The sequence below is a fragment of the Bos taurus genome, chromosome 1 (genome assembly GCF_002263795.3).
Source record: "Bos taurus isolate L1 Dominette 01449 registration number 42190680 breed Hereford chromosome 1, ARS-UCD2.0, whole genome shotgun sequence".
Classification (NCBI taxonomy): domain Eukaryota; kingdom Metazoa; phylum Chordata; class Mammalia; order Artiodactyla; family Bovidae; genus Bos; species Bos taurus.
The window spans coordinates 134371426-134391419 of record NC_037328.1 but is presented as its reverse complement, the minus strand read 5'-3'; the positions used below and the strand labels follow the sequence as shown (position 1 = coordinate 134391419).

The window sequence follows — 19994 nt, the reverse complement described above, 5'->3', positions numbered from 1 at the left end:
TGTGCATTGACAAAGGAGCCCCATGTTTGTGCTGAAACCTCATACAGCCCAGTGAAATGATGTATTGTGATACCTGCTGTGTTTAAACAATTGCAGAACAGAAAAAAAAAAAAAAAAAAAATCCTGTCCTTCCGTCTAAAGTCATGTAGAGTCAACTGGGAAAATGTAATTTCAAAACAGCCATGAAAAGGGAGGGAGATCTGAACAGTTGAACTAAAAAAACTGCTAGCAAAGACTTCTCCCTAATGTATTTACTTTCTGGTTCCAAAAAACCAGGCAAGCAGAATGTAACTTTAAAAAACACATTTAAATAGAATATAACACCAAAAAAAAAAAAAAATCTAAAAAGTGTACCTTAACATCTAGAGATTGGATAAGAAATTAAACAAAATGCAGGTGAGGTTGGCTGTGTGCAAGGATCCTGGAAGAAGCCCACTAAAACTCCAGACTGGGGAGGGAACTGGGCCTCCTGAGAGTGCTGGAAGGGGTCTGGGGAGGAGTGTCACTGGGGGTCGCTGTACAGGCCTGAGTGGGCAGGGCCAGGTCTCCAGGTGTTCTTCCCTTTGCTCCATGCCTGGTGTTCAGAAGCCCTGGTACAGTTTTGAAGGACAGCCTCGCCTCTGCCTTGCCTCTTGCTCCTGCAGAGAATTAATTCTGTGCAGGAAGAAATCCTAGTGTGTTTCCCATGTAACACTTGATTAGTTTTTGGTTCTTTTAATGAAGAATTCTCATTTATATATTTCAGCTGTACACTGTGAATAATAAGAAACTAACACAGTATTTAGAGAAATGGTACTGTTTGATTTCTTTTGTCATCACTGCTAACTAGTCAAGGATCTTTATTTTCTCTTTTCACTTTAGGAAGTGGAATTTCTTCTGCCCCTTATTTACTTTTTTAGCGAACACATTGGAACCTCCTGGGAAGACCCCCAGTTCTTGAGGGCAGGGTTCTGAGGACTCCCCAGTATGGGCAGCTGCTTCCTCTCTCAGAACAGGGAAGAGCGAATGATCCAGCAACTTTTCTTTGGCCCCCTGGGTGGCTCATGAAGGGAGCCATGTCTTTACAGACCGACCCTCTTCCCTTATTGCCTGTTACTAAAATAAGTTACTAAGTGAATTTCTTCAGCCATTCAAAGCACTTGTTTCTGTCTCCTGTCTTCTCCATATCCTTTATGGCGATGTGAGCATGGGTGAGTTGAATTGAATGATGAATTGCACCTATAAATTGGTGATGGTAAGCTAGTTCTTTGGGGGAACTGTTGGTATGATTGAGAGACATTATTTTCCTTCTGATCCACAGGACTGCTGATTATAAGAGAACTCTTTTTCAACAGGAATCACAGTTGTATTTCCCTTATTCCGAAGCTTTCTTTACTCCCTAAGTTACGCCTTCCAACATTCTCTTCCATCGCATCTTTGCTCAAAGTATGCACACAAGGAAGCTTAATTTGCTTCATTTAGGATCTCTCAGCAATTCTGCTGTTCCCAGTTTCACAGTCTAGCTCTTTCAAAGAGATTGATGTCATAAAACAAAAGTTTTTGTGAATCTATGTTTGTTGAAAAATTCTGAAAAACTTTATATTCATATGATTTTTGGAGATATAAAGGAGTTGTACCACAATAAAGAAATTAGGTTCAGAAATGAGGATTTCCCAGGTGGATGGTGGTGACATGTGATCAGACCCCTGATCCCCAGAGTGACTACTGAGAGTAGAGGCTGTGGCATTGAGGATGAAAGTCTCTGCCATCATATGGGACTCAAAGCTGCAGGTGGATGTAATGTTCCTTGTGGACATAATGAGTCACTGTCACAGCATGAGAGTTGTGGGTTAGGTGATGGGAAGCTTTATACAGTGAAGTCTGTTATATTTTGGGATGGACTACATAGGAATCTCCTGAAATGTGCCCATAAGGAGATCTTTAAATGCAAGTTAGGGTTAAGTGTGTTCATTTCTCAAGTCAAGCTGTTACACTGGTGAGCTCGTAAGGCCCCCTCAGTGCCAGACTTCTCTTCTGCTCTGCCTCTCCTTGTCTTCTTACCCTCTATTTTGTGTTTTCCATGTGTGTGCCTGGCCGGCCTGGTACAGTGGGAAGAAGTCAGTGGCTACGATGAAAATCTGAACACCATCCGCACCTACCAGGTGTGTAATGTCTTCGAGCCCAATCAGAACAACTGGCTGCTCACCACCTTCATCAATCGGCGGGGGGCCCATCGCATCTACACGGAGATGCGCTTCACTGTGAGGGACTGCAGCAGCCTCCCCAACGTCCCAGGCTCCTGCAAGGAGACCTTCAACTTGTACTACTACGAGACTGACTCTGTCATTGCCACCAAGAAGTCGGCCTTCTGGTCCGAGGCCCCCTACCTCAAAGTGGACACTATTGCAGCAGATGAGAGCTTCTCTCAGGTGGACTTTGGGGGAAGATTGATGAAGGTCAACACAGAAGTCAGGAGCTTTGGGCCTCTTACACGGAATGGTTTTTACCTCGCTTTCCAGGATTATGGAGCCTGTATGTCTCTCCTTTCTGTCCGTGTCTTCTTCAAAAAGTGTCCCAGCATTGTGCAAAATTTTGCAGTGTTCCCAGAGACTATGACTGGGGCAGAGAGCACATCTCTGGTCATTGCTCGGGGCACGTGCATCCCCAATGCAGAGGAAGTGGATGTGCCCATTAAACTCTACTGCAACGGGGACGGGGAGTGGATGGTGCCCATCGGGCGCTGCACCTGTAAGCCTGGCTATGAACCCGAGAACAGCGTGGCCTGCAAGGGTAAGCCCTGAGGCTCTTGAGGCCTCTCCTTCCTGCAGCAAAGAAATCAGGAGTCAGGAGTCCCCACATCCATATCTGGATCAGATAGGGACAGAAGAGCCTAATGGCTTCTTCTAAAGCTCTGGAGAACCTCCATCTCCAGTGCTAAGCCTGATGGTTTTCCAGTTGTGTTCAACCAGAATTTCTGTATCCGAGTAGAGGAAAGAGATGGGGAAAATTCCAAACGGGGGATCATAACCACTCATGTATATTTAGTTTTGGGAACATTGACACTCATATTCTCTGTTTCTCCCTCTTTTAGACACAGACACAGACACACACACCCCTGCATCCTGTCTAGCCCTGTGCTCTGAGGCATGGATTATTTGGGTTGTCATGGATAAGTCACTCAAGGGTAATTGAGAAGCAACTGAACTTGGAAAATATTTTTGTTCATTTCAGTCCAGCTCCCACATCACTTAGCTTGGTACTGAACCCATGCAGCTCATTAACTCAAAGCCTCCTGGCTTGGCTGTCTTCCTCCAGGGACTTAGTGCCAGGCCATGGGGCAGGGATGGGGCCTAGCATTAGTAGGTCCTGGAAGGAGATGAATGTGTTGGAATGGGGGTGGTATAGTACCAAGTTTTCTGTTACTTTTGCTTCAGGACGTTACAGAGTGATGGTGACTTTGCAGTTGGCGGTGTCAGGGTACCCTGTCCTCATATTGGCCCTCCTCAGTCCAGGAGAGAACATGTCCAGTCTATGGCAATAAATATGCTGAACTGGCTGGAGACTCGGCTTTCTCTGGGAGTTAATAGAAAGATCAAGAGGGTCCATGGCTCATCTGTTGCCTGAGCACATGGAAGCCAAACAGAGGGGAACCCAAGTTGAAGAAGAGAAGACTATTTTCCTTTATTTTTATCTTTTTCTTGTGGCCTTCAAAGTTTCAGAGTCTTTCAAAAGCAAGGTTTCCCACACAGACCTCAGAAATGACCACCTTGACCCTGACTCCTTACTCGGGTTGCCCCCAGTCCTTTGGAGACCACGTGGAGATGGGGGGAGCTGTGCAAGTGTGTGTGCTCTGTCATTAAGTTGTCTGACTCTTAGCAACTCTGTGGTCTGTGGCTCACCAGGCTCCTCTGTCCATGGGATCTCCCAGGCAAGAATACTAGAGTGGTTTGCCATTTCCTTCTCCAGAGGATCTTCCAGACCCAGAGATTGAACTCATGTCTTCTACACTGGAAGGCAGATTCTTTAGCACTGAGCCACCAGGGAAGCCTGGAGGGAGCCATAGTCGCTCCATTTTCTCCATCATGAGCTTCGTGCCAGCTGTCCCCTGTCGCCCTCCCCACCCTGCCTGAGCAATGGAGCATCCTTTGTGTGTCTCCTTCTCCACTTTTAGTCACCAACCACCTGCAGGGGAGGTGCCAGGCAGAGTACTGCTATTGCCCACCAACTCTGCAGTCCTTTGGACTCAGCTCATTGCCTGGGCGGGGGCGCTCACAGCCTTTCTGAGGCCTGCTGAGAGCAGGGAGCTGCGCCTTTGTGTCTTTATTGGATTTCTTGGTGATGGTGCCATGATGGATGATGCAGAAACAGAGGAGAGAGAGTGACAGATCAAGTGGTGAATCAACACGGACTGGTTTAATACCAGCCGGCCTGGTCCCCCCATGCTCCCCTGTCCCATTGGTTGGGGGTGGGAGGGCAGTGCCCTCTTGAGCATGTGTCGGGTCTACTTGGGGACCCAGGCCAGGCTGAGTTTAGTTGCAGGTGCCACAGCTGCCAGGCACACTCTTGATAGCAGGGGTGATTTCTCCAGACTTCAAAGGGCTGCCATCCCACGCTTGCTGGCTGGGGCCCTTGTTTTTCTCATTATTTCCTGAGCAGAACAGCAGGAACCAGAGAAAGTATTGATTGGTTCTGATTTAATTGGGACTCTGGGAACAGGCTCTCATTTCTCTGGGCTAATCGGAACTTTTCTCTTTTGGGAGGGTTCTGCAGTGCCTGCTGCTTCTCAGTCACCTCCTGTGGTTGTCCTGGGAGGGCCTATGGGGGCAAATGTGTAAAACCAAGTGGCTGCTTTCCATCCTGTCTACTTAGCCTCAGCCTCCTCCTGACGTTTGGTGGATGTTTCTAATCTAGAGCTGTTAGGAACCTGACTTGACTTCACACTCTGCTTGTTGCAAACTCATTGGAAGCTGGAGGAGATGGGGAGCCCTGGGCACCATGATTTTGCCATTTCAGAGACACAGGAAGCCACATTTTGGTGGAGTTCTAAGAGCAGAGAGTAGCGAGCCAGGCAGTACCTTAGGTCCTGCAGCCCAGCAGCCTGGCTGGGCTCAGCGCTCTAGAAAGGCACCTTTTTTTCTGTCTCAAAAATTTTAAGCTGAATCCTCTGAATTCTTTGCCCTTGGCTCTGCTAGTAACCTGGGCTTGATGACTGAGACCAACCTCTACCTCTCTAGGGCTCACAGCAGTGGGATGCCCAGGAAGGTGAAGGGCCTTGGGTAGATTCTGTACTTTTTGGATAGGGATGGATAGTGCTTGGGGAGGTATTTGTAACTGGTTCCTGGGGTGTATCTTCAAGGCAACATGCTCAATTCATTCTGGATTCTCATGCTGGCCTGTCAGGTGGGCACCGTGATCCTCCACAATTGCCTGCCTAGTATAGCCTACTACTGAGAGCGTGGAGATCGGGGGATGCAGTAGAGACTTGTGAGTGAGAAGGAGCGAGTCTCCATCAGCGGTCCTGGTAAGACCTGAGAAGGGAGGCAAGCTGCTCTCTCTCAGCACAGCCCTGAGAATTGATGCCCCAGGGCCCGGCTGGGAGAAGCCTGGATGGTTCCGTGAGTCACACAGTTGTGTCAAGCTGATCAATTTTCTTTTCTGGATATTTGAATCTGAGCTTTTGCATGTGTTGACTCTATGGGGTGGCAGAAAGCATATCCTTTGTATTGTTTTTCTGGCAGGACAGACTTTCATCATGGGCAAGAATCTTATTCTGACTTTCACTATGCCTCTGTTAAACCCTTGCCTGTCAGAGTCATGATGACCAGTTGCTTGGTTTTGCAGAAGCACCTGGAGACCAATTAGGTGGCCAGCAAAGAATGGCCTTGGCCTAGAGCCATTCCTATTGTGAGGAGGGAGGGGGTGGCAAGCAGAGGAAGCCACTGGGGAGCTTGCACATCAGAATGTGCAGCAAGCAGCTCACACACTTTCTAGAGGCTTCATGGCCCAAGGCCTGTTCCAGCCTCATCCTTTCTGTACACATAGGTTAGACCAATCAGGCAGAATCCCAGAAGCCTGTCGACCCCACCAGTGACTGACCCATCATGCATTTATCTCTGTGAAACTGTTGATTACTAGCAAAATGGTCTATCTGCCCCAGCTTCAAGTTTTATGCTGATAGTATAGCCGATTAATGAGAAATCATGGCTTTGTCTTTATCCACCCTCAAGCCTTCCCTGCTCAGGTTGATGGCTGAGTCGATTCTCCATGTGAATCCCTATAGCCTGACTGTCCCTGGACCAGGGAGGCCAAGAACTAGTGCTTGGCAAGCTCCCTCTGTGTTGTGGTCCCTAAAATGTTGCACTGGTCTCGGAGGTCAGCTAAGATCATTCCAACTCTGGGTTTTGGCAGGGCCTTGGCAGTTCCTAAAGAAGAACAGCTCTGTTCTTGGTTCTTCTGCCCCCTGTTTCGTGTCTCTCCTGTTCCCTGGTATCCATCAGAGCCCTGCCTTGAATCCTGAGACCTCACGGGCACTGTCCGTGCGGCGTCCCCCACCCTCACCCACACTTCCTGCCCCTCCTCCAGGTCTCATTTTCCTCCCTTCCTCCCCTGTCTTCCTTGGGAGGGACTGTTTTCCTTGGTGATTTTCCACCTACATGTAAATTCTTTCATGCCTGGAAATCCAAGAGACATTTTGAACCTTTCAGTAATTTCAGTGCTTTTGTCAACTTGAGCAGCCTGGGAGAGAGCCAGTTTATAAACCTGGGGAGCTAAGACAAAAAAATCTGCAGGATTTGAAAGGGGAGAAAAATGTATCTAGTTTAGCTCTTTGTGGAAAAGAGAAGTTTCTGGGGCCTATTTCCACTGCCCTTAGGGTTGCTGGTCCCAGCTCTAGGTGTCCTCCTGCCTCCTCATCCTGGCTGGGTGTGTGTGTGTGTGTGTGTGTGTGTGTGTGTGTGTGTGTGTGTGTTCAGGTGACCACATTCAGGGGCACTGGGAAGACTTTCTGCTCTGCTCTCTGGCCCATCAGCTGTTGGCTGGTGACTGAGAGGAAGGCCACAGTCTAGATGCCTCCTCCTAGGCCCCAGGGAGACCCGCTCAGCTCAGCGCTGGGGAAGGCCAGAGTTATTAACACTGCAGTCCTGTAAGATGAGCTTCATAATAGGATTTCCCAATAGGCTACTTCATTTAGAAACCTCTTGGGCCTCCACGGTGGCCCTGCCCAGTGCCCTCCAGAGAGGACTCTGATGTAATAGGCTGCATGTAATGGGCTGTGACCCCAGCATGAGCAACAGCAAGCAGCTGGAAGGATGCTGTCTGCCTCACCGACTCCAGCATACTGTGTGGGGGTGCACAGCCCAGACTCTGGGGGCTACAGGGGACAACCAGGGAACAGGAGAGGGGCAGCTCTGAGTTCCAAATCCCCTTGTGCTCTGCGCTGCCCCTTCTGCCTTTAAAGGACAGGTTAGAAGTACCCAGATTCCACTGGTGTTGACTAAGCAATCATGATTCTCCCAGGTCAGTGCTGAAGTTGCTGAGAATGTTCTGGGCATGATAGCTGTCCTGGCTAGAAGTCCATGACTTAGTAAACATTATTAAAGATGATGACAAAGGCACCACAAGATCATTATTGAGGTGGTTGGGTACATCACATTGTGAGCAGTCCAGTTTGGGCCCAGGAAGAACTATGGAGTCTGAAACAGCCCAAGCTGGGGTGGAAGTGGGCAGAATACCAAGAGGCCAACTATTCTGGCCACCTTCTTTATCCATGGAGAGCAGGCAGACAGAGAGCATCGGGGGGCACCAGTCTAGGGAGCCCTGCTGGGTGATGTCAGACTGGGATCGGAACTCAAGTCTGGGAGGCCACTGTCTGCCTCTGCTTCTGAGACTGGTTTATCTTGAAATTAACCATCCTTGGATATGCAATATGTTTTCAGGAATAGCAACCCCCTCTCAGCTCTTCTCCAATGAACACCTTCTCTGTACCTGTGTCACCCCTTGTGTTTCTTGGGTCCGGGTGCTCCGTGCAACCGTGCTCTGTGGTTTTATGTTTCTGCACTGTACATCACAGAGCTCCATGCTGACTACCCCCATCTTCTTTTTAATCTCTCTGGAAGCAGTATCATCTCTCAATACCATGTCAGATGCTCTGACATGTTGACCTGCCTCTGGACCATCCAAAGGGTCATGGCATCCGTAGCGGGGGTAAGTGACACAAAGCTCCCTGGGAAGGATGAGGGTCTAAAGGCTTTGTGCTTCTAGAAAAGGACAGGGAGGGTGGCAGGGCTGCAGGATGGAGTCCTGGTTATGGCTCAGTAATTGGCCTCAAGGAATAACATGGGCCTCCGAGGCAGTGCTGTTGTCAGACTTACCCCCTTTTCTCCCTGGTCCTGCCTCTCTCTGGAGCTGGATGGTCTTGTGTGCAGAACCTGAACACACATATCTCAGCACAAACTTCCTTGCCACTTTTGAGTTGGAAGTATAGAGAAAACTCCCAGTGAATCTGAACTTGCTTGGAGTGCGGTCCCTCGATTCTGGGCCCCAGGAGCTCTGATGGTGTGCGTTTGGTTTCCATGCTTTGGCCCGTTGACAAGCTGTGTTGACAGTACCCGAATGCTCCTGGGCCTCAGTTCTCTTTCAAGTCAGTGGAGGAAGAGGCTGAGACAGTCAGCTCAGGGCAGCTGCAAAAGGGGAAGGAATACATCCCATTTGCACACTGCCAGGAGCAAGCCTTATTTTGCCAATGGAACTGTGGCAGGGATGTTGAGAGAGGGACACCCTGGCCTTTCCCTAGGGGAGGGGTCTCTGCCTACAGATGCCATCTGTACTGTCTTTGTGGGCTGAGCTAAGAGCTGGAGTACCAGTTATGTGGTCAGGCGGCTGCAGCTGAGTCCTCCACTCTTGTTTTAAGGGCCAGTTAATGAGGTGGATACGACCCTTGGGGCCTGCTCAGTTCACTTCTTGCAGGCCTTGGCACTTGTGGCCTCCAGTTCCTCAGTCTGGTTGGATTCCACTTGTGAGTTCCTGCAGATGCAGTATCTCTAAGCTCACTTCTTTCTCTAGGTTGTTACTGAACACCTACTGATGCCAGGCCCTTTACACTTAAACATTCAGATGGAGCAATTTTACCTCTGAGGATCTACTAGAAACTTAGCTCTTAGAAAGTGCTTGCCATGTCCAAAGGGCAGGGTCATGAGTGGCCTGTGGAGGGTGGCCCCTCTCAGCTAGGTAAGGCCTCTGAGGACAGAGTCCAGCCCACCAGATGACACAGTGCTTTCCCACTGTGGTCCCCCACCTGCTCTTGGACACCTCCAGTGATCTGACACTCAGACTTCCAGAGGCAGCCTGGTTCATCTCAGAGCACTTCCTAGGACTGAAATGAATCAGAGGCCCATTGCTCTAGACCCTGGGGTGGAACTTTTATGCAAATCTCCCTTATCCCAGGTTACTTTTTGTTGTTATTTTTTAAATATTTTGAAAAGGTAGGACATTAAGTTTCCCTGACTCTTGTCTTCATCAGATCCCTCACTGTTTTAGTTTCTGATATTCTCTTGTTAACAGGGTCCATGCATTTGCACATCCAAAATACAGACACATCCTTTCTTCCTTTGCACAGGGCTTACTGCACAGGGTTTTTCACTGAGTTCCATCCACCACCCCCATACCCCCGACTCCCTTTCTTACTTAACAATGAAAGTTAGGAGTTGTATTATGTAGAGATCTGCCTCTTACTTTCCAGTGATTGTGTAGTATCCCACTGGATCGATGTACTTTATATAATTGGCCCTTCATTTATATACAGGTAGGTTGCTTCCTGTGTTTTGATATTTCTAAACAATGTTTCGGCAAACATCCTTGTGCATTCATCTTTGCACTTAGGTGTGAGCATTATCTGTGAGACTAATTCATTAATTAATTTATTCAATGAATATTTATTGAGGGCTTTCTGTGTGCCAAGCACTTTTCTAAGAGCTAAGAATGCAACAGATTCTTTGAAGTAAAATTGCTGAATCAGAGTATATACATTTTTAATTTTGATAGATATTCCCAAACAGTCCTCCAAAAAAAGACATTTTCTACTGATTTTTGCTCTAACCAACAAGTTTTAGAGTTTCTGTTCCTTATACCTTTGCCAAGATAATATAATATCAATTGTTTTTGTCTTTGCCAATCTGATAGATGAAAACTGGCATCCAACTGTGGTTTCCATTTGCATTTCTCTTGCTCTGAAGGGTGTTGAACTTGGCAAAGTTCCATAAATTGCCTTGTTGGGGAGCTGAAACATGAATATTCTTATGTAATGCATCATTACATCAGGTAGATTTGCATCAGTTTGGAGTATGCTCACTCAATGATGTGGTCTACCCTTCGCTCTCTAGTCCCTTCCCTTCTGCCCTGCATCCCACCCTTCACACATTCTTTGCCCATCTGTAGCCTCAGGACATTTTGGCGCATGCTGTACACCTGTTTCGGTGTTTCCCTGACTGTGGTGGGGAATGGGGCGTTGGGGTGGGACAGGACAAGAGCCGGTGGTGGTGTGGAAGGGCCATGCTGTCTCAGGAAGGCCACTCCAGCCAGTTTGGTGGGAAGCATGCCTTGATTTTCTCATCCTTTTTCTCCTACCCGTTGCCTCTTCTGAGTTCCTTGCTTCCCCTCTGGCATGCACCTCTCAGCTCTCCCTCCTTGGCCCAGTCTCTCCACTCCACATCCCTTCCTTTTACTCTCCCAGCTCACCTCTGGGGCCTTGGGGCTCAGCCCACTGTGGTGCCTCCCATTCTACCACCCCTGAAAAGTCAGCAGCCCTCAGCCGCTACCTCCTCCAACTCCTCTTCATTTCTTCTGCAGCATCCCACTCTCATCAGACCTGCCACCCCTTCCCCAGCAGCCCTGGATCTGTCTCAGTCCACTCCCTGACCACATGTCTAGCTCAGCCTGCTGATGCCTCAGGTCTGCTTGTGCCAGTGGGCTTTGTCTTAGCCCCAGGCTTTTGCTCACTGCCTTCTTCTCTTCTTGGTTTTTGTCTTCAACTCTGTAGCAGTTCTTTCTCTCTGAGGCCATGGGCTTCCCACCTCCCTTCCTGGCTTCAGCCCTCCTCTTCCTTGTTTCCTGCCTCCCCATCTTCTCCTTGCCCCCTCTTTTTCTTCTTCTCTCCCTCCCTCCCTCCCTCCCTTCCTTCCTCAATACTTTTCTATTTAAATATATTCAGGTTGAAAGATGAGTCAGCCTAAAAAAATAAGTTAAATAATAAATTAAAAGCCTGGCATGAAAATAGGGCAAAAAGCAATAGAGATAATATGCAAATGATTGACGTTTAAAAGACTGCTGACTTGGCTTGTCTATCTGGGCTAAGAGAGCAGCTTATAGGCTCTGCTGGGCAGTCCCGTGTTTCACTGTCAGATCACAGTGATGGGTCTGATTCAGGTATGGAGCAAACTTCTCTGGATAGCTTCCAGCTTGCATGGAGGCACTAATGCGGCATGGCTATCATTTATAGAGCACTCACTATGTCCCAGTTTCTCTGCCAAATTCTTTTTCTGCATTATCTCTTACATCCTCAGATAGCCCTGTTAAGTATACACAATCATCATGCTCACTTTTCAGTTGAAGATACTGAGGTGCAAAGAAGCCAAATAGCTTTGCCGAGGTCATACAGCATAAGATTCTAAGGCCTGGCTAATAACCGCTGTTCTGTATTTCTCCCCAGAAGGAAGAAGAGCAAGAGTCTATTAGGTGCAAATGTGTGATGTGTGATGGGAGCTGGGGTTTCAATGTCCCATGTGGACTGAGATAGAAGCCTTCACTAAGGTACGCAAAGAAAAGCCATCAGAGTTTGATCAGTATTTCCCATTGGCTAGGGATGAACCGGGAGGTTCATGGAGTGACCATACTCATGGTACATATGAATCAAGACACACCCTCCACTTCCATAGTCAGCCCAGCTCTCACTCTTCTACTCCCCCAGCTCTCCATGGGCAGGGCCACCCCTGATGTGCCTCTTTGTCCTGAATGCCTACTCTGTGCCATCTGCTAAATGAAAACCAAACAAAACACGTTGAAAGCAAAATTGGTGGAAGCAGAATGTAAGCTGAGAAAAAGAAAGACGTTGCAAGTAAGTCAAAGAGAGAAAGATGAATATCATATGATGACCCTTATATGTGGAATCTAAAAAAATGATACAAATGAATTTATTTACAAAACAGGAACAGACTCACAGACTCAGAAAACAAGTTAATGGTTACCAAAGAGGAAAGATGCCAGCAGAGTGACAGGGGGAGAGATAAATTGGGAGTTTGGGATAGACATATATACACTACTATATTTAAAATAGATAACCAACAAAGAGCTACTGTACAGCACAGGGAACTCTGGTCAATATTCTGTAACAGCGTAAATGGGAAAAGGATTTGAAAAAGAATAGATACATGTATATGTATAACTGAATCACTTTGCTGGATACCTGAAACTAACACAGCCTTATAAGTCAACTAATCCAGTATAAAAAAAAAAAAAAGATGTGTAAGAAAACATCTCAGGAGCATGGGTAGCGTAAACTCCAGGAAAACCAGGCAGGCAGAGAGCGCAAGTCCAATGACAAGCCACGTGCTTGGAGAGGTGACAGTGGCAGAACCAGATGGAGGAGTAACCAGTGATGGCAGAGGCTTTGTCTGTCTGTTGTGCAATAGAGTGACACGTGTGCACACACAGCACACACAGGAGAAAAGCAGCAGAATGATAGCAAGCCCACACATCTTGAAACCCCTTCACCAAAAGTTGATGGTAATGTGTCAGTTTGACAGAGGACATAAGGTCAATGCAACGTGTGTGTTTCAAGTGGAAAACAACAATCTGCTCTTTGCAATGATGGATAGAGATTCTCCATGAAACTGTATGGAATATGCAAGAACTCTGCCAAACCATCAGCTTGGCAAAAGTGTGCCTGCTCTGGGAGTTGGGCAATTGGAGGCTTTCTGTTCGGTTTCTGGGTCTGTCGCACACCTGCCTGTGTTGATCCGAATGTGGAGGCCCTTGCGACTTGGGCTTCCCTTTCCTTGCTGGTTCTGTTTGTCTTCCCCTCTGCATTTTTGGCCAAACTCATCTGTCCGCTGTTTTCTTTTCCTCCATTTATTCTAGTCTCTTGTCTGTCTTCTCTCTGGACTTGATTTGAAAAAAAGAGAAATGAGAAGACACATTCCATTGGTAGAATTTTAATGAGTGAATGGCTAGTTCCATTCATTGTTTTCATTTTTTTCCCTCTAGAAAGCTGTTTAAATGCAAATTGCAAGAAAAAAGTTCTTTTTTTCATAGAGGGAAATAAAGGAAGTCAATGTTTATCAGTGAAATCAATTGTAAATATTATGAATAATTTTGTCATAAAATTATTAATATATAATCACACATATTGATAATAAGATCAGTTATTTAAAAGAACAATTGCTTTTTTAAAACAATATCTTTGTAGGATGCCCTGCTTCTTCATGGTCATTTCTTAATTTTTCTGGAACATACTCTGCTTCTTTCAGCTTCCTCACCCTCACTCGTGATGATTCTTGGCTTATGAGAATTTTTTCAGACTTTATTTTTTCTTATCATCTTTTAAATCTTTCAGTCCAGGTACTAATTAAGAACTAGTAAGCATAGCTGTTTGTGGTTTAAACATACCCAGTCAGGGTGACAGAATTAACGTTTCAGGCTAATAGTGCCCCTCCCCTTTTGCAGGTATCTCTACCCACCTACCCAGCCTCCTTACCTCAGAATTTCCTCAATGAAAACTCAACTATTTGGGAGAGTGTTTCACCTTTGGGGACTGGCCTTCCATGCCTCTCTGCTTTGAACCCCATCAGGATGCACTCAGCGCCCCCTCCTTGCACCTCTGCGGAGTCTAAATGTGAGCTCATAGTCCCAACTCAAGCAGCAGGCCCCCTTCCTTCTGAGCCCTTTCTGCAGCCTTGGGGGCAATGGATGTGTTCTCCAGAGAGCTGAGAGCATCAGCACACAAGCCAATTGGACATCTATTACCCCTTGTCTTCCTGACCCAGAAGAAGGAGGCAGAGGTGGCAGGACATCCTGGTTCCCTGAGTCCTCTCTCTGCCCTGGTTCCCCCAGACGGCCAGGCCTCTTCTAGCCTTCTCCTTGCCCGCCCACCCGCCTCCAACCCCCACCTCCACCCCAGTCTCCTTTCCTGCTCCTGGCTGTGTGCAGACCCTTCCTTCTGGGCCACAAAGGGCTCTGTAGACAGACATTGTGTGCTGTTTGCCAACACAGGGGCCCGGGTACACGGAGGGGGCGAGGGAGAAGCCAGCTGCTCTCTCCTTTCACACAGACCTTTGCTTTCTCCCTTTCAGTCTCCCCATCCCCCGCCCCCTGCTCTCTGTCTTTGAACATGCATACAAAAATAAAAAAGCAGTTACTAATTAGAGCCAGAGAATGAGAGTGAGCCTGGAAGAGGGGAGCAGTGGAGGGGCCAACTCCCGTGCAAATCAGCTACTGAGGAAAGGGCAGGGGGACCTTGGAGAGGCTTGGGAGGGAGAGTTTGACAAAGTAAGCAACAAAGCTTCTTCAGAATGGCAAAGAGGGGCTTTGTCTTAACCTCCCATCCTAAGAGACAGGAAAGAAGAAATGACAGAGTTTCTTGTAAACTCCCACTGCTGGCATCCACCACCCTTCTTATCTTTGTCCATCTCTCAATAGCCCTACAAACAATAGACTCTTTTTGGGGGGGACACTGAAGTCTATCCTTTTACTAGTAATTTTGTTCTGGCTGATAGGTGGGGAATCACTGGTGTGAGGGGCCTTCCTTATGGAGGAGCTGCTGAGTCATCAGGATGCCCCAACTTAGGAAACCTCCTCTGACAAGTCAAGGCACTCTCTGGGGCTTTTTTCTCACCCAGTCCTATTCTTGGTTCGCCAGGCAATTTCTGTTCCCAACCCTGTGTCACTAGGTTCGCTGAAAGCAGCCCAGTTGCCTCGTGTGTCACCAGGGGAACAGCAGCCAGTGTTAGGACAGAACCCAGCTCCGACCCAAGTCTTTGAACCCACTGCAGGCTCACAGAAGGTTCCAGATACAGAGCAGTCAGCACCTTCCTGGCAGTTCTGTTTTGGCTTAGAATGGAGTGGCCCATGCTTCACTGGGCCAGGGTCACTCTGAAGGCCTGGAGGTGATGGGGGACCAGTTCGGAGAGCTGGAAGTCACGAGGAGAGAGGGTTACCTGGTAACTCGGCCTGTCTAGAGATGCAGTTTCTCCCAGCATATGGTGAACAAACTGATGACGCGGATGTGTCAAAGCCTTGACGTCAGTGCCTGGGCATTGAAAACGTGGGGTAATTTTCTGATTTCTTGTGAATTTAAACAACTGAAAAGGAGAAGAGTGTATCAGCGTGATGCATGTTGGTACTAACTGGTCAGGGAGGAAGAAAGGAAAAGGAAATAGAATCTGGAAAGCAAAGACTGTAACTAGCTCGTTCTCTTCCACTGGTACCTGTTTAGGTAATGGCTACATGTGACAAAAGAGACCCCACTGGAATCTGCTGGGAAAATCCCCCAATTCTGGGACGAGATCCCGAAATGAATTTTTCTGGAGTCTGTATGGACTATCTCTAGTACATAATGTACTTCCCAAAGCTCAGTGCATATTGTCTTAACCCTGCCCAAGGACTCCTCTAGAAAATAAGGGCTTGAGTCCATTTTCTATGCAGTTAGCCAGGCCACAAAGCCATTGAGAAAACGGCCACTGATGGGTAGTTGTCAAGAGCTGGAGTCAGAGGACTTCCCTCATGGTCCAGTGGTTAAGAATTTGCCTTGCAATGCAGGGGAGGAGGTTTCTGTGAAGACACCACAAGGATCTGTCCAGGTAGAGTTCAGCTGAGATCTTGGCACATTGCAAGGGTTAAAAATGGGTTTGAGATTATTAACAATTCATTATTAAATAAACGAGAGCATAATTTTCTATGTATGGGGCTGGTTCTCTTGAGGTATAGGAGAATTGTGGCAAGAATGTGATATGTTTACAGAGATCCAGGAAATATTAGGAAGGCTTAGATAACATGATCTGAGTCAGGGGTACAGAAAGTATTTGAGTCTCTGAAGATTGTAGAAGCCACCCATCTAGTCATCAGTGGATATAAGTTTGTCCAGTTTATCACTGAAAAATTAATTTTTTAAAATTCTTTTTGCATTTTGAAGTAACTTTAAATTTTATTTAAAAAATTATCATACAGAAAATTAAACTTATTTTGATGGACAGTTTTACGAACTTTAACACATGTGTAGATTTGTGCAACCATCATAAAAATTAGGAAACAGAAGAGCTGTCTTATGCTTTCCCTTTCTCTCCATTCCCTCCTCCCATCCCCCACCTCTGTTGATCCATGATCTGTTCATCACCATTATATTGCCTTTTAACATTGAATGGTACACTGTGCCCACTTTTGAGACTGGCTTCACCATAATGCTGTGAGTATCATCAAAGCTGATTTGTGTCAGTAGTCTGTTCCTTTTTATTGCTAGTAACATTCCATTGTATGGATGCACAGTAGTTTGTTCACCTGCTGGCAAACATTTGAATTGTTTCCAATTTTGAGTGATTATAAGTAGTTGCTATAAACATTCAGGCATGGATTTTTGTATATACATCATTTCTGTAGGGTTAATACGCAGGAGAGGGATTGCTTGGTCATATGGAAATTGTACGTTTAACTGATTTTTCAGAATGGTTGTACCATCTTGCATTACCACCAGCACTTGCCCTGAATCCTTGTCAGCTCTTGGTATTGTAAGTATCTTTATGTTAGTCATTCTAATTGGTATATGATATCTCATGGTGGTTTTAATTTGCATTCTCCAGCAAATAATGATGTTGCATATCTTTCATGTGCTTATTTGCCATCTGTTTATACTCTTTGGTGAAGTGTCTGTTCAACAGTTTTGCCCACACTTTAATTAGGCTGTTTCCTTACTATTGAGTTTTGAGATTTCTTTGCATATTTTGGATGCAAGTTGTTTTGTTGAACATGTGATTTGAAAGTATTTTCCAGTTTGTAACTTGTGTCTTCTTTCTGTTAACCGTGTCTTTTACAAAGCATGGTTGTTAAGTTGCTCAGTCGTGTCTGACAATTTGCGACTCCATGGACTGCAGCATTCCAGGCTTCTCTGTCCTTCACCATCTCCTGAGAGCTTGCTGAAACTCATATCCATTCAGTCGGTGATTTCATCTAACCATCTCATCCTCTGTTGTCCCCTTCTCCTTCTGCCTTCAATCTTTCCCAGCATCAGGGTCTTTTCCAATTAGTCGGGTCTTCACATCAGGTGGCCAAAGTATTGGAGCTTCAGCTTCAGCATCAGTCCTTCCAATAAATAGTCAGAATTGATTTCCTTTAGGATTGACTGATTTGATCTCCTTGCAGTCCAAGGGACTCAACATTTTTTATTTTGATGAAATCCAATTTATCCATTAATTTTTTATGGAAGATTTTTACTTTTTAGAGAAATTTTAAGTTCAGAGCAAAATTGAGAGGCAAGTACATATATTATATACCTTTCCCGTATACCTGCTGCTCCCACACATGTATAGCCTCCCTCATTATCAACATTCCCCCCCAGAGTAGCACATTTGTTGCAATTGATGAATCTACCCTAACACATCATAATCACTCAGTTTACTTTAGAGTTCACTCTCAAGGTTGTACATTCTGTGGATTTGGACAAATGTCTAATGATATGTTCATCATTATAGTACCATATAGGGTACTTTCACTGCCCTAAAAATCATCTGTGCTCTGCCTATTCATCCCTTCCCACATCCATTGCCTGGCAACCACTGATCATTTTACTGTCTCCATAATTTTGCCTTTTCCAGAATGTCCTACAGTTGTAATCGTGCAGTTTGTAGCCTTTTCAAATTGCCTTCTTTCATTTGGTAATGCACATTTAGGGTTTCTCCATGTCCTTTTCATAGTTTGACAGCTCATTTCTTTTGAGAGCTGAATAATACTCCATTGTCTGGAGAATTTATCCATTTTTCCAATTTATCCAACCAATTATTTTTTCAGTTGTTCCAGGATAAGAATCATATTTTTGGTTTCATGTCCAATAACTCTTTGCCCAGCCGCAGGTCACACAGGTTTTCTCTGAATGTTATCTTCTAAAACTTTTATAGTTTTGTGTTTTATATTCAGGTCTGTGATCCGTTTTGAGTTAGCATTTGTTGAAAGCATGAGGTTCAGGATGAAGGTCATTTTGTTATTATTGTGCCTGTGATGTCTAGTTGTTCCAACACCAGAGATGATTCCTTCTCCTCCAAGCCTTTAGTTGATTGTTACCTTCTCGCTGCCCCCTCCCCTGACCACCCTACTTACAGTGTAGACCACCCTTAACAGCTCTCCCGTCTACCCTACCTTGCTTTATTTTTTCCATGGCACTTATCATCCCTAGCGTAGTGTGTTACTTATTGTGTGTATTGTCTGTCTCTTCACACTAGAATGTGCACTGCCTGAAGGCAGGGATATTTGAGGGTGTGTGGGGAGGGGTCTTCTTGTTAACTCAACTGGATGCATGGAGAGGCTGGGTTCCTCCAGAGCACAGGGCTGCAGAACGAGAAGGTGCAGGGGTGGCTAGTAGAAACTCCCAGGCCAGGTCAGATCAGAAGTGAGTTGTTGGATATAGGAAACTTGGGGGCTGGTGCACTGGGATGACCCAGAGGGATGGTGTGGGGAGGGAGGTGGGAGGGAGGTTCAGGATGGGGAACACATGTACGCCCGTGGTGGATGTATGGCAAAACCAATACAATATTGTAAAGTAAAAAAAATAATAATAATAATTAAAAAAAAAAAGAAGTGAGTTGTATAGAGCCCTGCCTCACTGGTTCATCAGGCAAAACAGGTTTGTAAAACACTGCACCCCAGCTCTCCTGTTCCTCACCCGCCTACTGTATTATTTGAGACCAGTAAGAACTTAAGCAATTAAACAGTTTTCCTCTACATCTAAAGTATTTGTTCCTCGAAACTTAAGCTTTATCCCCCTTTCACCCTTAGGCCCCTTGAAAGAAAGAAAGTGCTCTAACTCCCTGGGAAAATCATCTTAAATTCTAATCAGCCCTGGGTGTTGGAAGCCTCTGAGATGAGGTGTTGTCAGGGCAGAGGACGTGCAGGGAGAGCTGTTTAGGAGGCAAAGTCAGCTAGCATGCAGGTTTCCCCTGGCTGACAGTGCTTCCGCTCCAGCCCTGAGGCTTAACTCATTGAGGGAGAGGCCCAGGGAATCTGAGAAACAAGCGATATGAGGAGAGGATATGGAGAGGCCAGAAGAAAAGAGGGCAGGTTAGATAAACTGCAGTGGGGGGCTTAGTAGATCCTGTCATTTGAAATGGGACCCTCTCCATGCTGTCCCTACCCTGAGCCCTGGCGTCACTCTCTCTCCAGTGGCAGGTGGACAGAGTGTATGACATTGTGTCTCCCCTGGGGTCTGCTCTGGAAGTTCTGTATAGAAGGAGCTTGGGGCCTTTCATGGTTGGGTGGGTGGCCAAGACCTGACGGGGCACTTGAAGGCTGCATTTGCGAAGCAAGCCCAGTGTTCTTTTTCTAATTACTATGTATTTCTTTTTGGCTGTGCTAGTTCTCCATTGCTGGGCTGGGGCTTTCTCTGGTCGTGGTGAGCAGGGCCACTCTCCAGTTGCGGTGGGCAAGCTTCTCATTGAGGTGGCTTCTCTTGTGGTGGAGCATGGGCTCAGTAGTTGTCACCCACCGGCCCAGTTGCCCCACAACATGTGGAATCTTCCTGGACCAGGGATTGAACCTGTGTCCCCTGCATTGGCAGGTAGATTTTTAACCACTGGACCACCAGGGGAGTCCCCGCTTCTCTTAAAGGGAATGTTAATTTAGGGTGTGGGTGCTGATGGGAACCAGATCTGGGTGCAGGAGGAGCTGGCCCTTGCCCTTCCTCACTGCACGAGAACTGGTTCCCTAGATACAACCCCACCTCCCGCCCCAGGTGGAACCTGTCAGGGCCCGTGGATCGTAATAGCAACCGA

General features: G+C 46.6%; 1 protein-coding gene across 1 annotated transcript in view; it reads left to right on the top strand.

Moving 5' to 3' along the window:
- The window catches only part of EPHB1 (EPH receptor B1), a 466102-nt gene that overhangs the window by 161703 nt on the left and 284405 nt on the right, over window positions 1-19994 (top strand). The window contains exon 3 of the mRNA NM_001192829.2: window positions 2088-2769. Within this exon, the coding sequence (NP_001179758.2) occupies window positions 2088-2769 (682 nt within the window). The remainder of the gene's footprint in view (window positions 1-2087; window positions 2770-19994) is intronic.